The sequence below is a fragment of the Siphateles boraxobius genome, unplaced genomic scaffold (genome assembly GCF_051911475.1).
Source record: "Siphateles boraxobius isolate OS27281-9 unplaced genomic scaffold, OSU_SipBor_1 41, whole genome shotgun sequence".
NCBI lineage: Eukaryota > Metazoa > Chordata > Actinopteri > Cypriniformes > Leuciscidae > Siphateles > Siphateles boraxobius.
The window spans coordinates 17,648,529-17,667,009 of NW_027509042.1; the positions used below are offsets into that span (position 1 = coordinate 17,648,529).

Sequence of the window (18,481 nt, forward strand, 5' to 3'; positions counted from 1 at the left end):
TCTGTGTTTGGTTGGGTGGTGAGTATTTGCAGCACATGTGTTATCAAACTGATGACATTCACTCCATGATACGGTCAGGGACATCGTTAGGCCTATTTTAGGGGGGCTGAAGCTACCCCAAAATGTTCCTAAGCCCCCCTAAATGATATTAAGAACAACAATTAGTCTCCGGGAGTCTCCCGCATATTGATAGTGGCTCCATGATGCCCACAAATTAGTTCAAATCTCCCGGAATCTAGAGCTCGCGAGCTCCAAACCGGGTAGCGCGCACGCACAGCAGAGAGGGACCCCTTATTTACACTGCACACGTCTGCGATGCATTACAGCTCCGACAAGGTTTTATTCCGTCCTCCACGCGGTGCCAACTCACACTAGGAGCATTTCAGAATCAAAGCGACTGGATGCGTGAGACCACGTAATTTGCCTGTCCGACGTGGTTTTTCTTGATTTTTGGGTTTCTACCTTACAGTCTATGGCTTCTATCAAGGATATATTGGTGTGCAATACAATTGGGAGTCTGCACAGGGTTTTTTATTTTTTTACTTTTATTTTTTGTATTTACGGTCCGGCTTGGACGCGGCTCCAAAATAGACTAGGCGCCTATCTTTAGTGAAGCAGCGCGGAGAGCCGCTTCTGAAACGCGCCGCATCGCGGCTGGTGTAAATCCAAGCATTGACTAGAGTGGGCGCGATCAACTCCGGTAACCGTGTCGCAGCCGTAATGTGCCGCAGACGTGTGCAGTGTAAATAAGGGGTTGGGGGGAGAGAGTGAGAGTTCTTGCGTGTGTGTGCAAATGTGCGCGCGTGTGCCTAATGAAGCGCAAGTACCAAACCCGAACCCCCCCCCCCTGAAATCTGTGTGCTTGGGGGCTAAGCCCCCCCTGTATTCCAATCTTAGTGACATCCCTGGATACGGTGTCTCTTTTCCACCGAATAAAAACTAAAAAAGTACATTTAAGAGTACTAACACTAAATTCAAAAATAGCTGACAAAATTAACACTAATGGTAAGAAAGCATCTGTTTGTACAATACAATTTGTTTGTAAAGATTGTTGGTACCTTCTTGTTGGCAAGATCACTTTCATTGTCTTCCTCCAACTCCTCTTCTGAGTCGTGTTCCTCACTCTGTTCCTGCATGTCCTTCATCTTAATCAGCAGCTCTGCTTTGGGTGCAGATGTACTGTAGTAAGTTGAATTAGTCACTAAAGCAGTAGCCACTACCAGGCTGTCGTCTTCTTTCCTGAGAACCCACAGATGAGTTTTATGAGAAACACAAGCCAACTGATCCAAACACTACAGCATTACTTATGACAGGATAAAACAATTGTGTGTCATGAGTGTGGGGCGGAAGACGCTGAACTATCTGTTTGATCAACCAATGGCAGACAGAGGAGTGTTAAAGAATCATTATTTTTGCAACGTCATATTTACACAAAAGACTGCCAGATTGCAAGATGAGTCCTAGATTCACAACAAGAAACATTAATCATGCTTATAAATCATAACTTGAATGAGAAAAGAGAACTGGGCAAGCTACAATTTTCACGAAATGCCATTCTTAGGAATTCTTTTTTATCAGAACCACATGCGTAGGGGTCAAAACAACCCTGACTTCCTGATTTAAAAAAGGAATAAACAGAACAGCAGAAAACTTCCTTCTTAAGGGTATTAAGGTTAAATTCCTGGAATAAATAATGAACTACAAACTTGGCACAGTGAGTTGGTGCCTTAATGAGGTAAGAAATGGGAATATAGTAAGTTCACAAGTAAGAAATACTGACTTCTCAACAGAGTTACGAGGGGAAAGCTGTTTAGGTGCAGCTTTTCTGCGCTGTTGGGCCTCCTCCAGTAGCAGCTCTCCCTGAGGGAAAATACCCTCCATCAGATCCATAGTGGTCTTCATCTTACTCTGGTCTAAAATGTCCACTAGGGACTTGTCCTTAACCATTATGTCTCTAGCCAGCTCCTTTCTTTTTTCGTCGTCCTCTGACTGCAAGGGATGGGAAGACAATCCGTTGTTGCTTTGATCTAATGAAGGGCTTGTCTGCTCACAGAATACCGGGTTCACATTGGTTTGTGGGCCCTGGTCTTTCAGAAGGCCCATATCTGCGTCTCTTGTTTCTGGCCCCTGGTCCTTTTGCCTGGTGTAGGTACAGAACAGAGAGTATGACTGATCCGGGTTCCCCAAGCTCTGAAGATGAGTTACTCCAGATTCTTGTGAGCTGACAGGGGTCTCACTGGGCAGGTCGAGATACTGTCGACTTTCTTTTTCAGTGTAACTTTCTGAGTGGACAATCTTAATGGGCACTTTCTTCACCGATGTGTTCTCATCTTTAACTCTATCCATCCTGGTAAACAACAATGGTGAAAATAGAAATGTGTTGGTGAACACAAGATGCAACATAAAGGTAACTAGGCAAAAGCATAAGCACAAGGGCAGTACAAACTATTTTCATGGGTCTAATCTTTGTGAAAACACATGAAATTTTTTTACTTCAGGCTAGAAGGCTTTGCACACAGGAAAACAAGGAGGAAACTATCTTTGTCAGTTCATGTGACCAAATCCATATATCATACTGTACTTCACTGAAACCCTTTTGCCCAGCTCAAAACCTTTGCCTTCTCCAGACTTTTTAAGAGGCGTCTACTGTAAGAGTACTACAGATCCCAAAAACAGCAAAAATAAAGCCCCTGAAATTATATTTTTCAGTTGAGGCTATGTGGTATTCTTCTTATGACTGATCTGAAGAACTGCAGTACACATGGACAATCTGCAGTACGGGCACATATGAATAAGCCCCTTGTATGTGCATGAATACAATAAAGAAACAGTCAGAGAAGCACTGTCATTAAATTACTGGGCTGTAGGGAGAGTTTCCAGTGATGGTTTTAAGGATCGCAGCTGAGAGGAGCCCAGCTGTGGTTTGCCAGTGGAAATCTCCCTGAATTCCAACACAGACCTGAAAGATTTCCTAAACGGCAGAATTTAACTCTAAATACAGAAAGTCTTACCTTCCAGGAGCTTCATCCTGTATGGAGACAGGGACAGGGGGCTTGTCAGTCAGCCTCTGGGGAGCAAACTGGGGCGAGGGCGAACGCTGCCCCTCCATGGTGGGCTGGGTAGGGCCAGTGGTTTGTTGGGTGGGCAGGACAGCAGGAGGGGGAGGAGGTGGAAAGGGAGGAGGCACAAGCTCTTGTTGAAGCTCCTCCTCCCCGATTCGCCCTTTGCTATGGTCCAACCCTTTCCAGGGAACGGGGGCTGAAACTGAGGCGGAGCTTTGATTGTTGACAGGAGAGAGTGAGGCCAAGACTCCTCCTTGTGATCCAGGCTGGACCTCCAGAAAATTGCTAAGAGGAGGTGTACCCTCAGGGAATTTGTACTTCTCCAGATGGGGCAAGAGAACAGAGCTCTTGTTTTTGGAGAGGGCTGATGGTTCACTCTGAGTGCTATGGTCAGAGGAATGCAGTGCAGGTTCGTGATGACTGGATGGAGGATCTAAAGTCTTTCCCTCCAGGTCTTCAGTCAAAGCTGAAGGAGGTGCTTCTGGTTTCTCTTTGCATAAGAGTTCACTGTATCCTTTTTTATTAAACCTAAGAAAACAAAAGAGAAATAATTTGAAGTAAAATTCTCAATACACCAATACAAACTATAGATGATTTGTCAAAGGCTCAGACTCTAAATGTATTTGTCCTTTTTGGTCCACAAAGCCTCACTGTGTTCAGAGTAAATCGATAGGCAGGCAGACATTTCTCCCACATTTCACCATCTCTCCATGGTAACTCCCAGGCTGGCTGTCATACCCAGCATATTTCTGTTCCCACAAGCCTGTCATGCTGTGGAGAAAGAATGATCTTTCCCCTACAGCAATTGGCAAAGAGAACGCTTTTCCCTTCCCCTGATTGTTTTCGTTTATGTTTTTACTCTCTTCCTTGTCTACTCACATATATAGAGGGCAAGACGAGATAAAATGGCTCTTGTTTGAATATCTTAAATACAATAGCTTGGGAAAGAGAAAACTCACTAATATAACAACACTCTATGAAAGTAACTTAAAGATATTAAATTATTTACAGGATTAGCAAGACACCTATAACAGATTGGGAATGTCTGGTCTGATGGTATATATTTATACCATGCAACATTAGAAAGGTGTCAAGTGATTGAGATTCTACTGTATGGTTTATAGTGATACCACCCACTCCTACAGTTGATGTTTGCAACTGAATTATACCAATTTAAAAATCTAACTGCACAGAAAGACACCCACAATTTCTACTCACACATACTTTATAGTATATTGAATTACCTGTTGGGTGTATAGAACCAGTGGCTGTGCTCCAAAGAAAAAGACAGAAAGAGATTTTGACTGAGTAAGGAAGTAAGGAAATGCAAAGAAGTATCGAGTAGTAGTAGAGTGGCTAGAGACATACATTATTGTTCAAAAGTTTGGGGACGTAAGAATTGTTTTTTTTTTTTTACGTTTTTGAAAGGTCTCTTATGCTACCCTAGGCTTAGTTTATTTGATCAAAAATAAAGCAAAAACAATAATGTGAAAATATTACTTGAATTTTAAAAATCTTAAAATTAAAATGTTCTAGTTTGATCAATTTAAAATGTAATTTATTCCTCTGATGCCAAAGGTGATTTTTCAGCAGCCATAACTGCTCACATGATCCTGAATCAGTCACATGATCCTGATTCAGAAATCGTTCTAAAATGCTGATTTGGTGCATATTATGCATTTCTTATTATCAATGTTGAAAGCAGTTTAACAGCTGCTTGTTTTTTCTGGATTCTATGATGAATAGAAATATTAAAAACAGTATTTATTTGAAATATATTTGTGTAACAATGTAGTCACTATTAAACAATTAAATGTAACCTTACTAAACAAAAGTATTCATTTTAAAAGTAAACAATCTTACTGACCTTAACCTTTTGAACATAAGTATACAAAGTAAAGCAAGTGCAGAAAAAATGATTAAGAAAATGTAAGATGAAGAAATACAGAGTATGTGCTTTAAGAGTCATTCATTTGATCTAATACATACCTTCTTTGCAGAAGTCATTAGTACAGCATGCATGCATTGGTAGCATTCAAGTGGGATGCAGTCTCTTTCTGATACTATACAGTGTCTAACACATGCATTTGATCTTGAGCATGAACTGGCATGCAGAACGTCTCAGCTGTAATACCATGTAAGCTTTTGTCCACAGCACCCCACCTTTAATCAAATACAGTCTCTTGCTAACTTCCCTTGTTTGATAAAAGTGTGTACAACAAACATGTTCTACCAGTACCAGAAATGTTTTCCTTGTTTACTGTGCATTTTACTTAAAAACATTGACCTGCATTTACTTATCGAGTGAAAACAGAATGAAGACATCATTTTTAACTGAGGTCTCAAAACTGAGAAAACATTAACACCACTTAAATTTAATCTTACAGACCCAGAAGGACTCAAACCTCAGAAAATCTTCAAGCAGAAAAGTCCATAATCCAAGTACTCCTGCTGCTGGCCATATACAACTTAAAGTTGCTATAAAATGGCTAAATACAAATCCTTGCATTAAACATGAAACTTGACTGTATGAGAAGCAGCGCTCACCTCTGATGATTGCGAGTTCTCATCTCAGCGACAGGTGCTTCCTGTAGCCCTGAACATATGTAATCTCATCTGGGTGGGGCTAAAATGCTTGTAGCTCAATTGAATGGTTTCCAAATGGATTTACTCCACACTAGATATACTAATAAATAAACAATAGTACTAACAGTAGCAAAAGGGTTTCTAACATTAGAAGTCTGTCAATAGCACTTACTGGAGTGAATAATCCTTCTAGATAGGACTTTTTAGCTAGAACTTTAGCTTTTTATAATGGAGTCGTGCGTGTCTGCACATAAATGAAATCATTGGGTGGGAGACAGGAAGTTTGACATTTAAACAATGATTTCTAAGAAAACTCATAGGGCTATGAAGTGAAGATGTAGGTCTATGGTATAATTCATAGTTTGCTCTCCACAGCACCTTAATTAAAAGCAAGAATCGTGACAAAACCTTTCATAGGGGGCAATTTACAAGGCTTTGGATGATGGATGTTTGTCGGTAACTTGCTTATTCAAGTTTGCCACTCCTTGTGTCTACACATAGAAGTCTAAGATAATGACCTGGAGAAACCCGTGGTTGAGATGTGTGTGTGTATATATATATATATATATATATATATATATATAAGAGGAGAACGATAGTATGTAAGATAGGTAAAATATATATATATATATATATATATATATATATATACATATATATATATATATATATATATATATATATATATATATATATATATAAAATAGGTAGATTATCTGTTTCACACCTAACTGGGAGCTGTTTGTGACATTAGAAATGTATATTTGTTGCTTTGGCAGAAAGAGTCAAACTAAAACTTCAGAATGCATCTAATTTACATCTAAACATTGAGAGTAAATATCCAATTTAACCTCACACTACTGGAGCCCCACCAAAAATGACAGCCAGCTATACATTATACAATACTTAAGCTGGATCTTCAAAGGACACATTTGCTTTCATGTTGTGTTTTATACACTATAAAGTAAGTGAGAGATTGCAGGATCAACTTAACATGCTACACAAGAAAATATATGATTTCAAATCTGGAAAAAAAGATAACTGGAGGTAATTTTATGCGCAGCAATCCATACCATCTCAGCTGATGCTACTTCCTTTCTGTGCCAATTTAATACATTATTCAAGGGCAAAATATACATACAAGCCCTCTATTCTTCATCCAGATGGTTTTAAATTTTCTGAACTTTCTGCATTATGAATTGGATCAAGTTTGTTCTTAGCAGAGTACAGAGCTACCATTCATGATTCTTTCAGGATAAAATGCAATACCTACTATAATGTAAATGCACAGTAAAAAACATTTTGAATAGTCTTATCTTTGCACAGCGTAAAAAAGACTGAAAGAGGGCAAAACATCTGTAAAAAAACAAAAAAACACTGAAGAAATAGGAAGAGCAAAAATGACATTTAAGATGCTATTTTACTCTTTGGTCTTATTATGAATGGACTGATTAGACACTTCCTATTTCAAACTCGCATGCCTACACCTCAAAACCATCTCCTTGTAACACAAAGCCCAGTCAGTGAGAATAGCAGTGCTGTCACATCTGGGCTAAATCCCAAGACTGCGAGGATAATAAAGAGTCTACTGTTTATCTTTGACCCAGCGAGGGTTGACTGATGGCCCAACAGTGGATTTCTGTTCGCAACAAGGCCAAGATCAGAGCCATTAGCACTGGAATAGTTTCACTGACACACTGACACAATCTCAGCCAGGACTGTTGGCATCTGTATAATTTCCATTACAAAGAGATAAGTTGTCTGATTTAAATTCAAACATGCCCAGGAGTATCATGAACATCATGACTCACAAAAGTACTTTGATAATCAGCATGCTAAAATAATGCATTATCTTTTTACCCTTTAAACTACTAACAAAACAATGGAAAAATAACATTTCAGCACCTACCTTGTACTATTCTTATCCTGTTCCAAGAGAATTTTCTCAGGTTTGGAATAGTCAGCTGACTTTTCTTGAACTGCAAGTTTCTGGGAGGAATAGAACACATAAAACTCAAACTCCTTGTTCATGTATTAATATATCTCTACTGTAAACTTTTTAAGACTTTTCTATCCTAATTATTGGCTTGGTCTGTTGACATGATATGCGATCTTACTTGCAACTTTCCTGGTCTGAGGGTGTGACTTTTTGTACTTAGTTTAATGTTTGACTAAGTTCCAACCTTTATATTGCTATCATTCATTGAAGCTCTATGTGAGACACCAGTAACTTTTGCTTTATGATAGTTTCTAAATAAAAACAAACTCTGACAGTACATGTTTTTACAAATAGTTTTCACCAATTAGATATAACAACAGAATTAAAACACTGAAAAATGTGGGGCTTCATTAAATATAAGATAACTAACCTGTCCATAGAATTCAGCAGAAGGGGAGGATCTAGATCTTTCATGCACACAGGTGGGCTTACTCTGTCCCTCATTTCCAGTATCTAGGATGTTATCAGCAGAGTGGTATCGTCCAGAGACCCTTGGTTCGGTCGTCTTCCTCTGGGTGTTCCATTTGGCTTCATACTCTGCAAAGGTACCAAGTCGCTGTTGTTCTAGCATGGCTTGCTGTTTCACTGAGAGAGGGCCATCCTGACCTTCAAAAAGGTGGTGTTCAATGGGGGTTGAGCTTTCACTGTTACTCCACCCTGCCGTGTCACTCTTTGCAGAATAATGCAAGCCTCCAAGTTTTGACAGTCTGTTGTCTTCAGATATCTGCAGGTTTTGCTTTGGCATAGGCTTAGAGAAAGCTGCTTTTAATGTCGTTTCAAAGAATCTGTGCTGATTTTCTAAGGGTACAGCATTGTCAGGCACAGGGGAGCGCTCATTAGCACCTACTTCATGAATTTTATCTGGCTCAGAAAAAGACCGAACTCTCTTTTCTGCAGAAAAACGCTTGCGGCTACCAATGCGAAGCACCTGATTACTCCCTGAGGTGGGTTTGCTAGGTGGGATCTCAGTGACACTTGGAAGTGGAGGTGTGTCCTTCCAATTAGAACCCTCAGTGCCTGTATGCTCGAACAATACTGGCTCTAGGTCTTTTCGCCTAAAAGATGTAGCCTGGAGGACTCTGGCCTGGGCTTCTTTCAGATGGTCTTTATAAGAGCTAGATAGGCCACCATCTGAGGAAGGAGTAGTAGTCTTCCATACAGCAGCCTCTTCTAAAGCTTCAACCGGACTTTCTAAAGTGGCTGCGCTTCGACTCTTTTGAAGCTGGGCCCTTCTTATCTGGATCTCGTTGCGCAAGGTGGTGGCAAAACGGTCACTCCGTCTTGCCTGTTTGCCGCTCTGACTGTCAAGGGCTTCCTGTTGTGCACTTCCACTGTTGATCTCATCTTGACAGTCATCCATTTCATTGCGCTCATGGGCCAGAGAATACAGCATAGGTGTTTTCTGGGGACATATCTTTGACTCGCTTTTAGTAGGATGAGGTTGTTGTGAGTATTCTTTAAGATGGAGATGGCCAGCATTTCTCCTGTGCTCAGGTTGCTTACTGTGGGGATAACTACCAGAATGCTCATCTGAGCTAGACATATAGTGTTGCTTTTGGCTCCCCCTCAGCTCAGAAGGTTTTGTTGAATCAGGCATATTCAAGGGATTACATGGTGCAGAGAAAATGCGATTGTGGTTGTCACTTTGTTTGAAGGAGGCATTATTGTCTTTATGATCTATATCATGGTGCTGTGACTGAGGAGAGAAATAGCGGTCTTTAGTTCCTCCTTGAGAACCTATGGACATCCTGTCCCGTCCACTGTGTGACATTTCTGAGACTACAGAAGCTTTAGAGTCATCAACTCTCACTAAAGAAACCTGTGTCATACCCTGAGTGACATGGTGGGAGGTAACTCCAAAAAGACCGCAAAGTGATGCAGCTGGCCTTCTAGCTTGATTCTGGCTGTTGAGTTGCATATGGTTGTTTGTGGGCAGCTCCTGCATACTGCTAAAGTAGCCACTGAATGGAGGATTCAGTGCTGGCACTGTCCTAGTTTGAGCGTGGAAAGTGCCCTCGTTGCTGTACTGACGTGGGTGGTGTGGAACATGGGCATAAGATGGATGTCTATCTCTGACATCTGTGGTTGATAGGGAGTATGTCTTGTCTGACGACATACGGTTGGGATACTGATGATGGACATTGGATGAAATGCAAGGATTTGAAGAATCATTTTTGGATGGCAAGTTAAAATTGCGTTGACCCTCAAGAACTGTCTCGATGACTTGGTGAGACCTTTGTGCGCTTTCATAGTTTTCTCCAGCCTTTTGTAATGCTTTCACCTGAGGCTTTAACTGGGCATGAACACCAAGGCCCTCAGAGGTGCCTGTGATCAGACCCTTCTCATGAACCTTGGTGGCTGCAAAACTATCACTGCGTGTCGGTGGAGTGGGAGGTGGGGTAGAGGATACCATGTTTTTCTTCATATCTGGGACATGCCAGACAGGTCCAATACTAACTCTTCCAGAGCTTGAATGCCGAGTGCCTGGCTGTTCTTCGGGTCTTGGGATCTCATGGCTACCTGTACTTGAGAGATGCTGCAAGTATCCGAGCTTCTCATCTTGTCGTACTCCTTCGTTTATGTTTTGGCTATACCTGCCATTGCTGGGCCTGCCACTTGAGTCCCACTGATTAATTTTGTACAGCATGTTTTCAGTGGATGCAGCGTTACTTTTAGACAGTGTGTAATCTGGGGTTCCTGAGCTTGTAGAAAAGGAGCTGTATGCAGAGTCTCGTTTACCACCACCCAAATGTTCAATGCTGTTATTGTTGGATTTGCTTGGAGAAAGACAGCCAGGTGGATAAGGATGAGAGCTATGCTCTAGGCTGTCCATACTCCCCAAAGAGCTGAACTGATCAGATACTCTCTGTAGATTTGTTTGCTCCCAGTCGGTTGAGAGTTCAGAGGAGAATGAGCTAAGAAAAATAAACATGTGTAAAGAGTGCTTAGGCTGTATAAACTAGCAAATGCAACTGCAGTAAACAATTTGAAGAATTTGTTCAATTCAATGTATATTTAAAAAGGAAAAATAGAGGCCTTCATTACTAATAATTTACTAAAAAGCAATATGGACAGAAACAAATTATCTTCTGCCTCTTCAATTACCTTGCATCATATCTTGTTTGCCAGCCTGGTGAGGGTGTGGACTGGGTTTTGGCTTCGGAATGGCTCTCGTTGAACTTGGTAGCATGCCATGAGTGAGGTCTGCTCAAGGGTTCATTTCTCCTGTGGGCAGCAAGTGGGGAATAAAGAAGGACAGAGAAATAGGTAGAGCAGAAAAGGAAAATTAGAAAACAAGGCAATAAAATGTTTCTTGTTAACAGCTGTAAAACGAATGGCAAACACAGAGCACACATCAAGCACCACTACAACTATTCTGTAGGACAGAAGAGTGTCAAAACATGGTAGATGATTATGGGAGTAGTATAATGATCATGGCAAGAGACAGAAAAATTGCCTGGCTAGTAGCATGGTGATGTTACAGTCATTCACCATCAACACAAAGTATTTCGATAGTCAACCACATATAAAAGAGTAAAAAAACTGCAAACGCCAAATTAAATTTCTGTAAACCACAAGTCCACTCTCTCAACACTCATACCACATTTAACATACCCTTTAAATCGGTTCTTTCTGAGATGCATGAAGTAAAATAGATAAATATGTAATTGTTATTGATCTGTTACCCACCACAACAATTAAACAGAGGATCTTGTAAGAAGTCAAATACATTGTCCTTAAGACACCAACTGTTTAGTGCATACGTATTTAAACTGATGCAGATGAAACTCAAAAAAATACAGCAAGAACTAATGAACAGGATTCCCACAACTTTGACCAATGACCAATAATACCAACTGGATAAGGATTAAAAAAAAATACTTTGAGATTACACTCATAAAGAGCAATTTTTAAACAAATAATATTTTAGAGAAATTTTCATTATTTTTAGTTCATTTAGGAGAGTTCACCAATTCTTATGAATTTCCGGGCCTGGAAATCACAATTTAAAAATCCAATGATATGTCCAAGCTTTTCATGATCGTGGGAACCCTGAATGAAGAATGAAACTAATGGATGGAAATTTGAACTTCTGATGGATGATATCACAAGGCCATGGAAGGAATATGATTGTAGATCATCATTACTAGACTGGGTGGTACAGGAAAGGAAGTGGGTTTTCTTGTGGAGAACATTGATACGATACCTCATGGAACTTCGTAAAATCTTCGTGAGAAAGTTCCGGGCCATATGCACGTCGCTCTCTGATGGCATTTTCTGTGCTACAATATCCACCATTTTCATTTTCCTGAAGGGAGTTAAAAGGGGGAGGGACACACAGTCTGAATCTCCGAGTTCAGAAAAGTTTGACAGGGACTCTAGTGCTGTATTTCAAATGGAGACATAAAAAAATGCCATCTCTTTGATGGGAAAAATACAGACATACTAGCATTGGCCACAACACCGTCTGTAATTAGTCAATCATTATATGCAAGAACACAAACACAAATATAGCCCTGCATAAAAAACATAACCAATTCAGACAAAACAACCACAAAATGTTATATTTAAGATGTTATAATTAAGATGTTATACTGCATGAAAATACACTGGCAAAACAGACAATCCAAATGAAACCATAAGGTCATTCAGAAAAACACCAGTGCCAGCTCTGAGAGAGTTTAAAAAGACAAAATCCTAGGGAAAAACAAAACAGATTAGTTTCCCTCTCATCATGCCCATACTGTAACATACTGACCATAGGCCTGTTGTATGAAGCTAGCTGAAAAAAACGTTTGGTTTTAGAGTAGGTTCAGAGTTGACAAATCCCAAAAAAATCCAACCTGGTTTAGATCAGGTTAAACAGGCTCACAACGCTCGGTATAAACGTTATCTGTTAACTCAGATTGAATCCATAGTTTACAATTAATTCTGAGGCAGGTGTGTACCTGAAAGTTTTACACTTGTGGCAAACAGCCAATCACACGGTACATGGAGAGCGTCAGTTTGATTCACTTTTTGCGAGTTAGCCACGCAATTTAATTCTCTTCTAAAGATTAAAAGATCATATTTATGAAATATCATGAAATTAAATGCATTTACATGGCAGGAATAAACACTGCTGCTGCAGCGAAAGTTTGAGTAGGCAGCTGAAAGAAAGTATCTGACTATATCAATGAAAGTGAATCAAACAAATAGGCCTTATAATTTATATAGTTTCACAAAGGGCTCAAGAATACACGTAAACTTAATCTGTTTAATAGGTGTCAGAAATATTAAAGCTTGCATTTATATATAAATATTTATATTAATTTTAAAGCAAAGTTTAATATTAATTGTAAATTAATAATAAGTATACAAATATATTATGATTTATACATAATTACAATTCATATATTATGATTTATACATAATTACATATATATATATATATATATAATATGAATTATACCCGTGGCATCACGTATTCACTTTAAGATATTGCTTCTAACGTTTAAGCCATTAAATGGTCTTGCATCTCCATATCTGTCTAAGTAAAACTACTTCTACTATACGATGAAACCTGCTAAAAACCAATCCACCTTCTTGAGCCCCAAAAAAATGAGTTTGCTCAAGCTAATCTCAAACTTACCTAAGTAGCTATTACAACTGGATTCATGCAACAGGCCACAGAGATCTGCAACTTGCACACAATCAATCACTTGGCGTGAATAGTGGACATAGGGAGACATCTTGTGGTTAATGTTTAACACTACCAAATTACTATTGAGTCTCTCTCCATTCCAAGTGACAAGGTATGCCATAAAATAAAAGTGTAAAAGTGAGAAAAAGATTTAAGAGAAAGGATTTAGTAAGTAAAAGATTAATTAATAAAATATCGCAACCTCTTTCCAGGATCTGTGAATGAGATGTTCAAAACCTTCATGCCACATGCTTTGCATCAGTGAGTTTAGCATGAAACATTCCTCAGTATCTCCCCAAACTAAAGAGTCCACCCACACCTGACCTGTGACCTTTAAGTTTTGAAAGTCAAAACATTCCTGTCGTTTCTGAAATTCATTTGTTCAGTTTAGTGATAGGATTGTAAAAACAGAAAGCAATCTTCGAGATTTTCCAACAGTCTAAAACCCAAGTCTGTGAGACTCCATTAGACCGGAGTGGTTAGAATAACAGCCAATCAAGACATGCAGTGCTACTCCATTAGACCATGAGGTCAAGTGCCAGTCACCTTCTAGCCAGTAAACATTAAGAGACATTCTTTGAATATAAAAACAACTATGCTATTGCTAACCCAAATATCCTTGACCCCAAAACATTTGTTTAAACCACATTTGGCTAACCAAACTGATATTGTCTAAAACAAAGATGTCCATGTATGTCCAATGTCACAGGTTTAAAAGATAACAGAACAGATTAAACAGCAAATTATGAGCAGAGTGGCCAAAAGACACCCTCTGCTCTCTCTCAATGATGCTGTCTGTTCCCGTGTAAAAGTTTCAAGTGTGTATGTGCTCGCCACACATGGTGCTGGCTATTCAGATGCTAATGACACTCTCTTTATTAGATGTATTGTCAGGGCTACAGCTGGTCTAGCACAGATATGCCAGTGGTCTGAATTAGCGGCGCCCAGGCGGAATGGAGGCCAAGGAGGGGGTTCGGAGGGGAAAGTCCCCCACCAATGTTTTCAGACCAAGGCATGTTCAAAAACGAAGAAATCACTTCTGAAAAGACAACAACCAATCAAAAGCTCCGATGCAAATCAGCTTGGGTAAAGAGTTAACATTCAAATCTTATTCACAGGCCAAACCAACATAAAAAAATCTTAAAAAGCCACCTACATCTACACCTACACAAAAAGCTATATAGCTATATATATATATATATATATATATATAGGGTCTAATAGTGTTTGAAAACCATCAAAGGTTGATTTTGGTTTGCAAAGATAATGATGCAACAGGTTTAATGAGGTCGAATTTTAACATACCATCTACTCTTTATACATGGCCTGAGTCATCTGAGGGACAAGCTGCACCAAAGCTTAGATTTCAAAAACAGTAAAATAAGACAAGACTAAATAGATACTAAGATAAACAGAAGCAAAGGAACAACAACAGGTGAGAGACACAGACAGCAGATGAAAACAGACAGCAAGATGTAAACTTCTAAACTCACCAAACAATCCCTCAAGCAAGCAAGTTTGCCAAACAGACTTGAGACGCTTTGAAGGATGAAATGGTACAGAGAGTCCGGGTTTGCGCCAGTGGACTCCCCAGGCAGTGCATTCCACATTCACATCAAAGACAGGCCAGGACAAAGGGCCCTCCATAGACGGCCGGTCCCAGACCGCAGTGCGAGTCTTTTCAACCATCCACGTCTTCCATATGAAAGAGTACAGAAAAAGGTATCCTTGAGGAACCCCATGTAGAGATCTGATCATACGAGCCTTAGCACACACACTCTCATATCTACTTCCAATGCCTGTGTGACTGTTGCAGTCAGGGCAGATCTCAACAGGGATTATGGTGATTTTACCCCGGGAAGTAAGGGGGGAGGGAATGAGGAGGGGGCTGTTGTCATAGCCAGTCTCCTTGAAGCAATCTAACAGCTTCGGTCTCCTTATTGGCTCAGGGATAGTATGCTAATGAGCAAACGAGAGGGCCAAATGCTCTCGTTGAACCCCTATTGTGCAGCGGTCCTCTGTTTCTTCTATTACTATGGCAACAGGTTGATTTTTGTAAAGTCTTAAGTGTACTGGTTTGTCAAGTGGAGCAAAACCAAAGAAAGACAAAGAACAACAGAATTACACTTTAAAAGAAAAGGGGTTTTATTAAATCATGAACAGATCAGAAAAGCATTTATTTCTATAAACCGATTGGTCCAGCACTGAATATTAAGTAGTGGCTCTGGACTACATGACACCAGATTTTTTCGATTCCCACTCACTGAAGGCACTAGACGTAACCATGACCGTTGAACTCAAGCCATAAACCCTCCCAACCCCCGAAACGGATCATGTGACTGGTAGATCACTCCAGTTCTGACAAAGGATATCTGGTTAGAGCAAGGTTAGAGATCTCAAATCTCAAACCTTTTAGTTTTGCAAATTGCACACTCTCAAGAGTGAAGCTTGACTGTGATTAGAGCTTGAACTACAAAGTTTTGAGCTTGATTAAAACTTTTCTTGGCATCAAAACAAGTGGTCTGGTGACAGGCAAGAAGATTACAGAAGAATTGTTTTGGCTTATGCCTGATGGGCGGGCTTTTACGAAATCTTTCACAATGATCTATTGTAAGGCGTCTTCTCATCCCTGCATTCCAGACAGGAGTCCATTCCTAGGCATTAACGTTCCCATAAAGGTTGCATTTTTCTTGCTGCCTCAAAAAGGTAAGGCAGGCAAAAAGATTTGTAAATTTTAAAAGATCTTATTGCAGAGTGCGAAACCATTTGGAAACCATCTAGCCATTTGTTTGTTTTCAAGGAGACAAGAATAAGTGTTTAAGGAGAGATGTTAAGCGCTAAGTCCAACAAGATATTATCTGATCCATCTGTCTTTGTCCTCTCTAATGGAAACTGCACTTCGTTCAATGTAATATTGGACACAATGAGAAAGTTTTGGCTGAATGGGAGTCAGTTATTCGTTTGGCTGTTGAGTGTCTGCACAAAGGCCTTCTTTAGAACGCATCTCAATCAGCCGCTAATACAGGGCTAGGAGAGGCCAACCGTGAGGTGCCTGTAATGACAGGCACATTCCTGGGCTGCATGTCATACCAGCCAAAGAACCAATAGCCGTCTAGCCCCCCGCTGGGTTCACAGCCGCGTCTCTTTTGTTTGGGTGAACGGTACTAAGATATATCAGCATAAAGCATTCCTCAAACTTACACATACTATGTGTTACTATTAGGGCTGAGCAAGAAATGAATGATTTGCTTACACCAGGTTTCCTGCATGTTGATGTGATTAAGGATGCCCTTGAACTAACCTCAGCTAACAGTGTAAGAAGTAAGAAAGGTGCACAGTAATCAGACTTAGAAGGTGAGCAAAGGACTCTCAATTCAGTGCTCCATGCCAACATTTCTTGGAAACAATCAGCACAGGACACTTAGAGCCTTCTGTGCACCAAGTTTTACATTCCAAGAGACGTAATATGACCTGTAGATCGACATCTGATCACAGACCTAGACTGAATGTCTAATAAACAACTATCATTACATTCATAGAAGAAAAAACCCAGTATTTACATAATTTTGGAAAAAATTATATATTTGTTTAAAAACTGAATCATACAAAAGCACATTACAACCTCTCTTAGCTTAATTGCTTGCTTGCTTTATTTACTTTACTTTCTCTTTTAATAACTCTTTTGTAATTCCTTCCTAATGAACTTTGGTTTGATAGTTGGATGTAGAAGTGTTTGTATGTTCCTATTTCTTCTATGTTGAATTTACAATAAAAAGTCCTCCTTGTCTTGAGTATAAAAAAGCACATCAAATATCCCATCTAGTGTCTAAATCTGTTGCACATAGGGAATATCTACAATAACTAATACTTCTTACTTGCAATTAAGCATTAAGCAACATTAAAAGCTGTGAAAAAGTTGTAATTTGTGAATCCAGTGTATTATTTTGATTAGCCCTGATATTCTTACATTTTAATCACCAGACTTGAAAAATTCTGAAAAAGTTGCACTTAATTGCAATTTTGATTTCATTATGCATCAGAAAATTTATATCATGAATTTAATGAATGGATCAACCAAGAATTGTTTAAGAAAAAAATCACAATGCATAAATGAATCACATTTTTAATCAGCAATTTTACAATGGCACATATTTGTAGCAGAAAGATGTAGCTACTTTGTGTTGAGACTGGGACCAAAACTAACTTCTTGTTACACTAAAAGTGTTGAAACCATACCCAGATCCCCTACCGACTTAGCTAGAATCAGGCAGATAAATCCCTCAGCACCACCTTTCCCATGTACCTTTCACTTTCACAGGCTGGTGATGTAACAGGTGTCATAGCAACCAAAATAAAGGAACAGAGATTCAGAGGGATCTCATCACCATAGCACTGTAGGTAGCTTGTCCAAACAACTGATGATGCTGCTTCCTGTAAAGCCAAGCCAACTGCAGTTAAAATATGACTTCATGTCCACAAAAAGCTTATTTTTCTTTCTTTAATAAATAAATAAAATCACTGAAAAAAAATCTGCAAGGTTTCTCAATAATTTGTTTCAATCTTGACTTGTGCATTAAAATAGGGAAATATTGTACTTCGTCATTCACTAAATCATGAAATCTAGACATTGATAACTAAAAAACTGGATAAGTAAGAGAGCATTTCAACACTTTACATACCTCAACACCACCTGTATATCAAAAGGTCTGAGCCCACTGCAGCATCTGGTTCGATTCAGTCATTATATATGCTTCGCTTTAAAGACCAGTTCCCATCGCTGTGGTTATCCGTGTTAGATTATATTTCCTTAAAGTACTTGTGAAAACAGCAGCTCTTCCTCTAATGCTAATGAAATGTGTTTAACCCATGGGTGTCAACTCACCTTGCCAATGGACCATTCCACAAATAATTTTAGAAAAGGGTGAATCAACGATTAGCACCACATGAAATTGCAAATTAAAAACCACTTTGGTATTTAGGTGACGCTAATCCGAATGTTAGGTTGTGAAATTAAGAAAGAAAGAAAGCAGTTATACTGGATCACTGACCACCTCTATACATCATATGCAGATGTCTTGACTACACCCCTGCTTCGGTGATCAAGTTCAAGTCATCCTCTTTTAGTTAATGCCATAGGAGAGATTTACTAGT

At 39.5% G+C, this 18,481-nt stretch overlaps 1 protein-coding gene across 9 annotated transcripts in view; it reads right to left on the reverse strand.

Moving 5' to 3' along the window:
• shroom2a (shroom family member 2a) overlaps positions 1-18,481 on the reverse strand; it is a 53,887-nt gene that overhangs the window by 2,489 nt on the left and 32,917 nt on the right. The window contains exons 1-10 of one of the 9 annotated variants that reach the window (XM_077198727.1): positions 18,010-18,183; positions 11,855-11,956; positions 11,263-11,280; positions 10,753-10,872; positions 8,018-10,562; positions 7,558-7,637; positions 4,307-4,330; positions 3,012-3,590; positions 1,781-2,347; positions 1,059-1,239 (exon numbers count right to left, since the gene is read on the reverse strand). In XM_077198727.1, the coding sequence (XP_077054842.1) occupies positions 1,059-1,239; positions 1,781-2,347; positions 3,012-3,590; positions 4,307-4,330; positions 7,558-7,637; positions 8,018-10,562; positions 10,753-10,872; positions 11,263-11,280; positions 11,855-11,952 (4,212 nt within the window). In that variant the 5' untranslated portion in view covers positions 11,953-11,956; positions 18,010-18,183. Of the gene's footprint in view, positions 1-1,058; positions 1,240-1,780; positions 2,348-3,011; positions 3,591-4,306; positions 4,331-5,609; positions 5,654-7,557; positions 7,638-8,017; positions 10,563-10,752; positions 10,873-11,262; positions 11,281-11,854; positions 11,957-14,823; positions 15,332-17,566; positions 17,747-18,009; positions 18,184-18,481 lie in introns of those variants that run through there. The other 8 variants (XM_077198729.1, XM_077198734.1, XM_077198730.1 and 5 more) reach the window with 8 other exon arrangements.